Below are 12813 nucleotides of genomic sequence, written 5' to 3'. Positions count from 1 at the left end.
GAAACTGTGGTACATTTACACTATGGAATATTACTCAGCTATTAAAAACAAGGAAATCCCGAAATTTTGTGGAAAAATGGATGTAATTAGAAATGGTCATAATGAGTGAGTTAAGCCAGAAGCAGAAAGACTCACATGGTATATACTCATTTATAATTGGGCACTAGCCCAAAAGGCATGTCCCACAAATGTCTTCACTTACCAGAAGATTGGGATAGATGTGTGGACATCCTACTGAGACTCTAGGTAAGAGAAATATAGGAGACGGGGAAGTAGAAGGATCCAGAAGGTCCTAGAAACCTACAAGAAGAGAATCTTGATGGGTGGATTGGGGCCCAGGGGGTCTGCTCAAACTATTGCACCAACCAAGGACAATACAGTAATAAACATTGAACCCCCACTCTGATCTACCCAATGGACAGGACATTCTCCACAGTTATGTGGAGAGTGGGGACTGACTCTGACATGAACTCTGGTGCCCCATATTTGACCACTTCCCCTTGGTGGGGAGGCCTGATGGCACTCAAAGAGAGAATAAGCAGGCTACCAAGATGAGACTTGATAGCCTGCAACTACATAGTGGGGGAGGAGGTCTGAAGGGGAATAGGGTGAAAGCTGGAGGGAGGGAGGAATGGGAGGATACAAGTGATGGGATAACAATTGAGTTGTAATTTGAATAAATTAATAAAATTAAAATAAATAAAACAATTACCTGGGGTGGGGGTGGGGGAACAAAACCAAACTTGAATCCTTGTTTTGTATGTGATTAAATATAATGTCACAGATTAATGAGAATAAATACAGTGTGTAGAAATAAAAACTAAAATAACTGCCGATTTATCTGAATTACAGAGTAACTCTGTCCTAACCTATGAGGTGGCTGGCTGGCATGACCTCACAATAAGTTACAGCCTAGAATTGTGTTTACATGAGATAGTTCAAAAAACAAATAATTTGAAATACACTTTTTCTTTTACACCAGAATATTTGTTTCTTTTAATTAAAAAGAGAGATTTTCCAGATAAAACCTGCATTTGCTTCCAAGGTCTTAGCTTTTCAAAAGAGCTTACTTTAAATCAGTTTTGGGTAGATAAAATAAAAGAAAATCATTTCAAGTTTAAAACAAATGAACTCTAGAGATATTTCCTTCAGATTTGTCTAAGGAAAAAGTCTCTATAGACTCATTTCTCAGGATTTCTTTTTTTTTTTTTCATTTCTAAGTAAATATTTTACATTTCTTTTCTTCAAATACCAAGACTTTCATACAATGCATGTTGCACCTCTTGACACCAGTTGATACACCAACCTAGGGGATTTTCATAAGGCCATACACCTACATGACGAGCTTTAGACAATTGATGGCTGCCAAGAGAGGGAGAGTCAGTCTCTAGGGCTGTCCAATGTCCAGAGGGATGGGTTATCCAAACCTCAGCCATCAGCCTTAAACACATAAACATATGAACAATGCTGAATGGACCCTGGAGGCTCTAGCTATGTGTACATGTAAAACAATAGTAATTAAAAAAAAAAAAAGAAGAGGTCATTAATTTGAGTGGGAGTGGGAAGTCCACACCTCGCTCCTCCTGAATCTACCCCCACATTCCACTCACCAAACTTCATGTCCCCTTCCTTCTCTCTGTCCCTTCTTCCCTCTCTCCCTTCCTTCCTGCCTCCCTCCTTCCTCCCTTCTTTCCTTCCTTCCTTCCTTCCTTCCTTCCTGTCTAAGCCTATGCAGTTCAATTAGTGTTGCCTAAATGCTTTAAGATTCAGGCTATCCCCTGGAATGTGCTTAACCTATCATGGGCCACATCCTTAATGAAAACCGACTCTCCCTCTCCTAGGAGCTATGAATTGTGAAAAATCCCTCAGTTAGGAGTGGGGCTTTGTGCTTATCTCTCCCTTCTTTGCACAGGTGATTGTATACTTTGAGCTTGCACACATCTTCTTCATACTGTTACAAGTGGGGTGAGTTTGTAAATGCAGTTCCTTGTGCTGCCCAACAAACAGTTTTGTTGTGGTCACCCACTGCCCCTGGCTCTTACAGTCTTTCTACTCCTTCTGATATAATCCCCCAGCTTTTGGAGGAAGGCATGTGACGCAGCTGTCACCAAGACTCTGTGCTATTTTTAGGTTACAGAGGGGGTTTTCAATCTCACTTGTGGATAACATGAAATTATGTATTTGAAGCTGTTTAAAAACATTGAAACAGAAAAAAAAAACCAAGTTAGAATTGCATGCATACACAAAATAGTGTAGGTTATTTGGGAAAATAATTAGACAATAATTCTTAGCTTAGTATTTTATAAATATTGGATTTTGTGTTTAAAGGTATAACCTCTCTAGATTTTATAAATTATTTTGCTTTTGAAGCTATTTGGATCACTAAGCTTAGAAATATCAGTTTTATATTATGAAATCTTGTTGAGATTATAATTTCAAGTGGTGGGCAAAATTACAATATATTTAAAATTCCAATTAAAAGAGTTTTTTCTTCTTCTTCTTAAAAATCTTTGAAATCCTTCTAAGAACTAAGTCAGCTCTGATAGTTTAGCTTTTATAGGAAATGGTCTTTTATACGTAATGCTCTTTCTAGTAGTTGATTTAAAGTTATTGGCAGTGTTGTTTTATTCAGTTAGTTTAACACTAGGTTTTGAGATTCTTGTATAGTGACAAACTATATTAGTTATTTATATAATAGACATAGAAAATAGAATATGTTGTTGAGTTGACAAGAACCTGCAAATAGTTGCTTGTAATACCATTATATTCAATAAAAGAGTAAGAAATTATTACATCCTTTTGAGCACATACATATCAATCAAATATTTACAGAAATATAGTATTTGAGGCTTGAACAATGGGCTGGCAATGCCCACAGGTAAAACAGTGAACTGTTCCACTTCCACTAATGAGAGTCTGATGGAGCCATGGCATGGTTCTGTATTTCTGGGTTTCTATTCGCATTAAATAATATATTCTTGGGCTAGCGGAATGCCTTGGTGGATAAAAGCACTTGCTGACAAATCTGGTGACCTGAGTTTGATCCCTGAAATCCATCTGGCAAAAGGAGAGCTCCTACTCTAATAAGCTTTCATCTGGCCTTTCATTCTCAACTTACGCCACGGCCTGCTCACCTTTGTGCCCCTCCATCAGACACACACACAGGGAGAAAGAGAAAGAGATGGAGGAAGGGGGAAAGACAGAGAGACAGAGAGAGAGAGACAGAGAGATAGATAGATAGATAGATAGATAGAGAGAGAGAGAGAGAGAGAGAGACAGAGACAGAGAGAGACAGAGAGACAGAGAGAGAGAGAGACAGAGAGAGAGAGACAGAGAGAGAGAGAGAGAGAGAGAGAGAGAGAGAGAGAGAGACAGAGAGACAGAGAGACAGAGAGAGAGAGAGAGGAGAAGGAGAATAAATAAGCAAGTAAAAAATTAGATTTGCTCACTGGAGTGCTGTTGAATAATATTGTGGGGAATTTACAGTTGTAAGAAAAATGAGGAAAAAATAGCCACATCTTCTTTTTCCTGTGTCTCTTTAGGGCATATGGATCAGTACTTACATTTTTACAATATGCTTTGCTGCCAATGTGGGACTGTTGTTTGGTGTTGTCTGCACCATAGCTATTGTGTTAGGACGCTTCCCAAGGTAAGGCTTTATTTAAATACTCTGTTTTTATTCCACAACAAAAGACATGTCATTAGAGTTACTTTTATTTTTATACAATATATATTCTCTATAATTTCATATCTTGCATTTAGTGGAGAAACAGAAAAACAAATGACAAAATATTTTACCTACTTATGATATAGACTAATATTGGTTATGATAAAGAGAACCATCAATATAACAAATCCTAGAGATAAGCCAACTTAAAGGGACAGTTTATTTTGCCTATGATTTTGGAGGTTGCTTTGGTCCTGTAGTAGCCTAGTGCATCCATGGCAGAAGTGCATGGTGGATAAATTTGCTTGTTTCTAAGTACCTGGAAAACAAAGAGAGAGAGGAGCTATGGTGTCAATATCACCTTCAAGGACACACTTGCCGTATCTAACTCCCCTTTATTATGCCTCAACTCTTAAAGCTTCTTCTGCCTTCCATTCTCAGTATCAGCTGGCAACCAAGCCTTTGAGGGCCATCTAAGCTTCAAACTGTAACAAATGTCATAACATCTGTTAAAATAAATACATCTCATGGTCATATACTTTATTATAGCCATTAAAGACAAGTTAAAGGATACAGATTTAAATAAGATGTGAACTTGCACTGTAATCATCATTTGGGAAGTTAAGTGGCCACCTTCACGATTTGGAAGCCACGTCCTTTGCTGAGGACCCGCCTTATTGCTTTGTCCTTTGACTGGACATCATTAACCCACTCACCCACTTTGAACAATTCCTTTCCTACATTCCCAGAGGTCATCTACAAGGTGTTATCTCCATTCTCTTGGTAGCCCTGGAATTATCTCTGGATTATTCTGAGCCTATACCTTTAAAAAGTAAAAATAAAATATAAAACATAAAACACACATTCATCTGTATAGAACCGTCAAACACAGATTATTATCTTGGCTTTTTGCCAGTGAGTCCCTTTCTTTCCACTCTTCTAATAAGATTTTGCAAGTACTATATAGTCTTTAGCCCTTTCTCATTTTATTCTTTTTATTAATCAGTATAACTCTTACAGCTTGGGGCTGTGAGATTCTGAAGACTTAAATAAGATACATTCTATTTATTCATTTCTAATTAGATATCTCTGTTGTTATGTTCTACTACAGACTGTCCTCACCAACAGTAGCTTCACCAATATCTTATAGACAAATCACCATGGCGTACAATCCGTGCAAATTCTAAATTTCAGTATAAAACAACCAGTTGCTCTTGGTTCTTCTTTTGATTCTTCTCTGTTAAATAGTAACCAGGAAATGACTTGTAACTTTCATCTGCCTCAAATTTAGGGCAAAGACTATAAGCATAACAAACATGAAAGAAATGGACTTTAAAGTGAAGACAGAGATGCATGAGGTGAGTCTAACTTCCTTTTTTATTTATGCAAGCATTAACATTTGTGGACGATACAGTTCTGAAGGGTCACAAAATCAGATACATTATACTCTTTGGCAGCATCATTCCATTTTTAATAGGTATTGCTTTCCGGTGATATTCATGTTGAGCACCACACGTGGCAGTGCACAGCAGACATGCAATAAGTCAGGGGAGAAAAAGTAAATCTCTTTGAATTTAGGTTTCTAATTAAATCACACCATGGCTCATAGAATTTCAGGTCACAGTTGACTTGTGGCAGAGATTACTTCAGGCATTTGAAGACTTCTTTTATACTACTAAATTACATAAAATAAGCCAAATTGATAGCTTTTTTGTTCTTAAATGATGAAGAAAATTAGGGAATAGAGAAAAAAACCCAAAAGTCATTCATGCACTGCTGTTTTAATAGCATATTCAGTGTTGGGGAGGTGAATATGATCATATATATATAATAAACATATACGTATGTATGAAATTCTCAAAGAAATTTTAAAATGTTATTTGAAAATAAAGTGGTCCTTAATTATTAGCTGAGAGTAATTAAGTCCGAGTTTCTATCTAGAATGCGAATAGTCGTGGAATTATGCAGAGGGGAATACTTTCATAGAAAGGCAATTTATATAAACTGGTTTGCCTCGCTCATGTGTAAGGGTGTCATGTGGTGGTGTTTGAGCTCCATTGTCTTTTAATGTTTAAAATTGCTCTTTGACAATTTCATACAGGATTGCTTTCACCTCACCCTCTCTTATCTTCCTCTTGGCTCCACGAACCCTCCCCTTGATTTACTCCTCGGCCCCCTCCCCGCCTTTTTTTGTTTTTCTTTTTTGAGACAGGGTTTGTCTGTGTAACATTTGCTGTCCTGGAACATGCTTTCTAGACCAGGCTGACCTCGAACTCACAGCAATCTGACTGCCTCTACCTCCCCATTGCTGGCATTAAAGGCATGTGCCACTGCCTGGCTCCTTTCCCACATTCTTGTTTTTTAAATTTTATTTTCTGGCCCACTGAGTTTTTCCAAGGATCTTTGCCTTTAGCTGTGCATCAAGGCCAGCTGTAGAACTCAGTAGGCAGGGACGGGCCATTCTAGCTTCAGGTTTTAAAGAACAACCAGGAAAGTTTCAAGCGGGGGAAAATAGTAACAACATAAGTGTTCACTCGAATCACTTTTGCCCATTTTTAAAAGTTGTCCTCCCTTTGAACCTGCTTGGTAAATGTTTGGTTAACATTTTCTCCTTGTTTTCATATTCACTTCCTTCATTGCCTTATGATTCCTCTCAGAACACAGAGAACTGGCCTCCTTCCAAAAGGACCAATGTCAAGGTCTTTCCAGGTAGCCTGAAAGCAGGAAGTAACATCAGGAGTCTTTCTGTGACACCCAGGAGAATGGTTTGTTCTTTTAATACAAGATTTGCTTCACAGAGGGCTGTTTGGTTCAGAGCCTTGGAGGGTGTCCCAGGCTCAAGTTTTCAACCAAGTCAGCCTTTCTTTTCCTTCCATATTTTTTCCCATGAGAATTTAACCCACAGTCCCATCATCCCCCACTGATGTTCTTGTCTTTGAAACAGAATATAATATTAGATTTATGACTTTTCAATCTCAAAAATCACTGGTGAACAAAGTGCATAGTCCTTACCTTTTTGAGTGATGGTTTTGGTAGGACAGAAGCAAATGCTAGAAGTTTCTTTCTTCTGCCACCCATACAAGCACTTTTGTTGATAAAGATCCCAGTTTTATTAAAATGTCACATCTTAGTAGTTTTATAATATTTTACATTAAATTAAGACATTTGGATAAGATCAAATATAATTTGCATATAAACTGTTGAATGAAAGTTTTATCTGATCTAAAATGGTGTTAACACTCCCTCATCCCCTTTTTAAACCTCTTCTTCATGCAAAATTCCCATTATAACTGGGAACATCTCTTCTCATTCAACAAACTCGGTTCTGAGAATTTCTAGTTGTAGCAACTTAAATCTTTTTTTTTAAACAAAGGTTTAGTTTTTCAACCTAAAACTACCAGAGAAATAAAATCTGATGACTGTATGTGACAAACAGAAATATTGTTTATTTTCTGTTTCCAAGTGGTTTCTTCTAGATGAAAAGTTGATTTGACAGCTTAATTTTTTAGCTACCTTGAATTTTTGTAGTAATATCTCACTTCCTAGAGTTGAAGTATTTTTCATAATTTTAAAGACTCTGAAATATGTATTTTAAACATTTATTTTAGAAACGAGCAAACAATGAGCTCTATGAGTTATGTCTGCACGTCTATTCTTTGCATCTGTTCTTTTATGGGAATACAAAACCTTGAAGGAGTAATGCCTTGCTTGGTTGGTATGGAGCTACCATTACACAGGACTGACCATCTTCTCAATGGGATACCTGTCCAGAAGTCACAGAAAAGGGAGTTTTGGTTAGGCAGTACTAAATACTGTCAATAATATCTGAGCAGATGGGCACATTTTGTATCTAAACCTTTTCTTCTCCATTTTCCCATCCTTTATCCACAATCTGACAAATTAAAACAGCTGCCCAAGTAAACCTGTGTTTCAGATACTGCCTCTTGTAGCTTTCTTTCAATTAGGTCTGCCAATTATTTGCAAAGTTATTCTTTAGCTAGAGGGGAGCTTATATCAGTGTTGTATAAAAAGATGATAGTTGACACTTTGAGGCACATTTTCAGTTTTATTAGAATACTGATGGGTACTTGAGGATGTCCTCAGTAGCAGAGTGCTTATGAGAGCATACAATAGCCTCTGGGCTTCATCTACATCATTGTAAAATAACAAAAAGTAAGTAAATTTTGACAGATAGGTTCAATAAATGAGGTACTTTTGGGAGGATGGATACTCTAGGCTATTACGTCACTAGGACCCACTGGGTAGGAATAAAAGATGCTTCCTGAAAAGCTGTGCACTTATTTTATTACTAATGGTTCTCAAAACAGAAGTGCATATTTCATTGATATGCACGGTATTCAATTAAGACTCACAAATAAAATTCAATAACAAAAATGTTAGCTAAGAAATTGTATCCACAATGAAGCGATATGTTGACTCATAAAATTTAGGGTTTTTTGTTTGTTTTTTCTTTGTTGTTTGTTTAAATATTTGTGTTTTTAAGACTTGATTTAGAGTTCTAAATATTTTCCCCTTTCCCCCCTTTAAAAGGAAACCTTGCAACAGATAAAAATCATCTCAATAAACAACCCGCTTGTTTTCCTGAATGCAAAGAAATTTAATGCTGATCTAATGAAAATAATCCTAAAGGAAAATGACAGCAGCCAACCACTTGATGATGTCAGCAAGGTAGGAGTGCCAGGTTCATGATGTGTGTAATACTAAAGGTCAAAAACGTTCTCAAGAACAAAGCAATTGTGTACAAATGTGTTTATAGACCTGTTCCTTGGGGGAAACCCTAATATTTTTTTGTCTATTCATTTATAATATAACCTGAAAATAGGACAATATTTAATATTTTTAAGAAATTTGTCATGGTCCTAAAATAAATATGTGATAATCTAGTTCTTCAGAATACAAAGTATAGGGCTGGAGAGGTAGTTCAGCTGTTAAAGGCTGGACTCACAGCCAAAAATATAAGAATATGGAGCATAGTAAACAATGTCAGAAAAGCACAAATTATTGCTATTCCCATTATAACATTACTACAAAATTGTCCCTCTCTCTTCCTCCTCCTCCTTTTCTTCCTTTTCACCCCTTACTTCTCCTTCATTTCCTTAAAACAGAGACAGAGTCTCCCTATGCTCTCCGTGACCTTTCTGCCCCATTCTCACAAGTGCTTGGATTACCGGTGTGCACCATAGCGTCACTAGCATCCAGCTCTCTTTACTCCTGTAAGACACCTCAGTGATCAGAGACACTGAACCAAATGTGCACCAGAATGAGTCAGTGTGAATGTGTGATTTGCCCTTGAGCCCTGAGGGCTTGAGCCCTCTAAAATGTCCAGGGCCCGAGCTTCAGAGGCAAGCTGCCTGTGTCTGCCACTCACCAGCTGTGCTGTGAGCTTATGTCTCAGGTTGCTCACTTGTAATAAAGATGATTCAAAGAGTTAAAATATGCACAGCACTTGGAATAGTACTTGGATTGCCCAGTGCTCTGAGTGCTGTGCAGTCTTAGCTAAGATTGTTAGTTTGGTTGACTGTCTTTCTCACAAGGATTTCCTTGATAGTTTCTCTTATATCTTTGAGCATGTGTTTGTCTAATTTAGTATCTTCTGCCTAAAACCCTGCAGTGTGTATCTAGGACTGCCTAAAATGAACCCGTGTTCCTGATACTGCCTTCTCTTGCCTTCCTTCAATTAGGACTATCAGTCATTTGTAAAGCTATGTTTCAGCTAGAGGGGGCTTATGCCAGTATGGCATGATGTGATTATAGTCGGCACTTTGCTGAGACAAAATATATTTTAAAAAGTAACTTTATTTTTTGACAGTTTTGATTTATAGAAAAGCTAAGAAGATAGGATAGGTTCTTTATACTTCAGAACATTGAGATGTTAATGCCTTCTTTTCCAGCTACAGATAACAAATTCATGTTTAATTCTGTCTTCTTAATTTTGCCTAGTATCTTTGTGTGTGTGTGGGGGGAGAGGGGCCTCCAGGGTCCTAGCTAATGTGTCACATTGCATTTAATTGTCATGCTTCTTTGTGTTCCTCCTGCCTATAATACTTTCCCAAATTTTCTGGTTTTAAAGCTTTTGAACATTTTGAGTAGGGCTGGCCAGGTATTTTGTAGAATACCGCTGTATTAGGATTTGCTTGGTGTTTTGCCTGATAAAACTAGGGTTATGATCTTGGGAAAGGAACGCTGTAGAGGCAGAGCCCACATCCTAGCCAAGGTATATAATACAAATAAGGCTGATTACTGATGATGGTAATACTAATTCCCTAAGCAATGTCATAAAGTTCATCCATTTTTTTTTGGCCCTCTCTATTCTATCTATTGCTATGGAAGAAAGTCAGCGTGTTCAACCCAACTATAAGGAGCTGGAGAAGTTATAATTCACCTCCTGAAAGTAGAGAATCTAGATTAATTATTAAAAATTTCTTCTGCACAGGAGAGTCCAGGGAAAGAAAGGAAAGTTATATCTGTCGAAGGCTAGTCGCTATGATACAACCACACAGTATAGACCTCATTATCTAAATATTACAAAGGAAGATTGAATGTTGCAAATGTAGGAAATGATCTTATAGGAATGTGTAATCTGTGGTACTGGGCGACACTTCGAGGAGGTGATTCTCCACTCTGCCTTAAGGATGAGTGCACAAGAGAAGCTATGATTGATAGTAGAAACTTGGAAAGGCATTATCTTTGCTTCTAGCCTGAGATGTTCCTTGCTTTTCTGTTTTTTCACTACCTCATAATGGAACACAAGATTAGTAACTTCACAGAATGCTTCTGAAGATTCAGTTATTAATGTCATCAAAACTTGGCGTTAGAGTAAATACTGAGGAATATTCATTGTCATAATCAAGCAAAAAAACAAAACAAAACAAAGCAGTACTTTTTTGGATGAACAGGTAGAGTGCTTTCTCCATGGCGTCACTGTTGAAGATGCTGAACTCTATGTATATGATACTTAATCACTTTGCTTTCACTCTGACATCCAGCAAGTCATAAATGTTTCTCTGGCATTTTCATGCTAATGTGTATGAAACGATTTCTGACTTCAGACAAAACCAAATTTAGTCATTCAGAAAATGTTGTAACATCTGACTCAGTGAGCAAAGTCTCTACTGAGCTGATGTAGACTTACATTCAGCCCATAATGGTCTCTTCTTTTCCTAGTTCTCTGCACACAGCATCTGGAACAAGCCTGGAGAAAGGCATTTGATGGGACGAAGTGTGGTTGCTGCCATGGAGAAAGGAATGTGGGATGTTTTTCACTGGCAGTTATATTGTTCCACAACATTTTTATTCTTTACGTTTATTTTCATTTCAGTGTGAACAGAACACCTTGCTCAGTTCCCTGTCCAACGGCAACTGCAATGGTGAGTTTGCTGTAAGGAAAAAGTAGTCTGCATGTTTTGACTTGAATCTACACCAGGGGATTAAAAACCCCTTCTCCCTCTCTGTTGGGCCCTTACCTTCAGGGACTTCCTTGTTCTCTGGCTAGAATATTTTTCTCCATCTCCCCTTCTTCCCATCATCCCTGTATTTATACTTGTCCTCCTTTTTATCTCTCTGCCTCTCTCCCCACCTTTCCTTCTCCTCTCCTCCTTTTTACTCTTCCATTTGCCTCCTTCTCCTTTTTCTTTTTTCCTCTCCTCTGTCTTCTTCCACCTCTTCTTCCACTTCCTACTTCTTTCTCCTTCCCCTGTTCTTCCATTTTTCTTCTTTTCCTTGTCCTTAAATTGAACTCTGGACTCTATATAGCCTTAATATAGATCAAACTTTCCCCCCCAAATACTATCTCATATATATTTTAGATTTCTACTTGACACAACTTAATCAATTACAGGCTCATGTTTTTCTGGGCTAAATGTCTGGCAACAGTAACAATGTTTTAATGATATGTTATTGCAGGGTGTTTGCGGATCTAGCTTAAAGTTCATCAATACATGAAGACATGTATATTGTTTAAGGCTGTTGGCCTTTACTGGGGCAGTCTCTCAGCTAGCTGCTAACCTAACCTGACTTCTTTGGCACTTGTCTCTCCACGTGGTTCTCACTGTATCTCACTGCATCTCTGGTCTCTGTCTGCCGGGAAGTCCTGCCCCATACTCCTTGCCCCAGCTCCAGCTCCAGCTGCGGGGCTCTTCATCATGTGAAACACCACATTTCTAGGCTGGGGAAAGTCACCATCCCCACTGCAGCTTGCCTTACTTTTAAAGGCAGGCAAGGAAGCGATGGTTACATATCTTGTTAACTAGGCATTGCAGGCTTCAAATAATAATTAAAACCACACATTTTCATAGCCAAATAATACAGTATTTGTGGGTCACCCCAGCATCGTGTCCTTGATAAGTTGTCCAGGACAATGCTTATTCTGTAGACTCTTATTCTCCTGTAAAAGCCTTAGTTGAGTTGGCTTTCTTCCAATTATATAGAAACTGAAAGGCGCAGGAGGTGGTGATGTGCGAGTGCACCATGAGCAGAGCCGTACTGATGCACAACTGTGCAGTATGAATGACACCACACAGCACCACAGACACTAGGTGATAAAAGACAGAATTAATGAAATCCAAATCATATCTAACCAGAGGACTACATTCCTAACTGGTTGATATGGAATTACATATTATTTAATTTAAGTATCACTAGTTGTTGAGTAAGAACGAGAAAAGAGAGGGCAGAAATTTTACAAATCTGCCACAGTGAACGTGAGCAAGATTCATAAGCATGATTTGAGGTTTGACCTTGACTGGACTATGATACAAGTTTCAACATATTTCAAATAATGGCAATTGTAAAACAAACAAACAAACAAACAAATAAATAAATAATGGAAATTGTGCATGCTGACTTACTTCTCAATATAAAGTTAATACGTGGATAATTTTTCAAGTTTTATTTGTTTTATTTTTAATTATTTGCATGTGCATGAGAAGGTTGGGGATAGGGGCGTGTGCTCATGAGTACAGATACCTCCACCGGCTGGTATTGAACACTGAAACTCTAGACCAAAGGCAGTTGTGAGCCACCCTACAGCAGGGGATAGGAATCAGACTCAGGTCCTGTGTAAGAATAGGACACCTCCTAACTACTAAGGCATCTTGTGAGCCCCTAAGCTATAAGTTTTTAGCAGA

The 12813-nt window shown here is 37.9% G+C and overlaps 1 protein-coding gene across 3 annotated transcripts in view; it reads left to right on the top strand.

Annotated features, from left to right (window-relative positions):
* SLC26A7 (solute carrier family 26 member 7) overlaps positions 1-12813 on the top strand; it is a 107251-nt gene that overhangs the window by 80792 nt on the left and 13646 nt on the right. For 2 of the 3 annotated variants that reach the window (XM_084759598.1, XM_084759599.1), the window contains exons 12-16: positions 3543-3649; positions 4959-5025; positions 6325-6432; positions 8219-8356; positions 11007-11055. In XM_084759598.1, the coding sequence (XP_084615724.1) occupies positions 3543-3649; positions 4959-5025; positions 6325-6432; positions 8219-8356; positions 11007-11055 (469 nt within the window). The remainder of the gene's footprint in view (positions 1-3542; positions 3650-4958; positions 5026-6324; positions 6433-8218; positions 8357-11006; positions 11056-12813) is intronic. The other variant, XM_084759600.1, reaches the window with a different exon arrangement.

Source organism: Acomys minous (genome assembly GCF_964271855.1).
Source record: "Acomys minous genome assembly, chromosome: 1".
Classification (NCBI taxonomy): Eukaryota; Metazoa; Chordata; class Mammalia; order Rodentia; family Muridae; genus Acomys; species Acomys minous.
The sequence above is the reverse complement of the archived record's forward strand: the minus strand, read 5'-3'. Positions and strand labels throughout refer to the sequence as shown.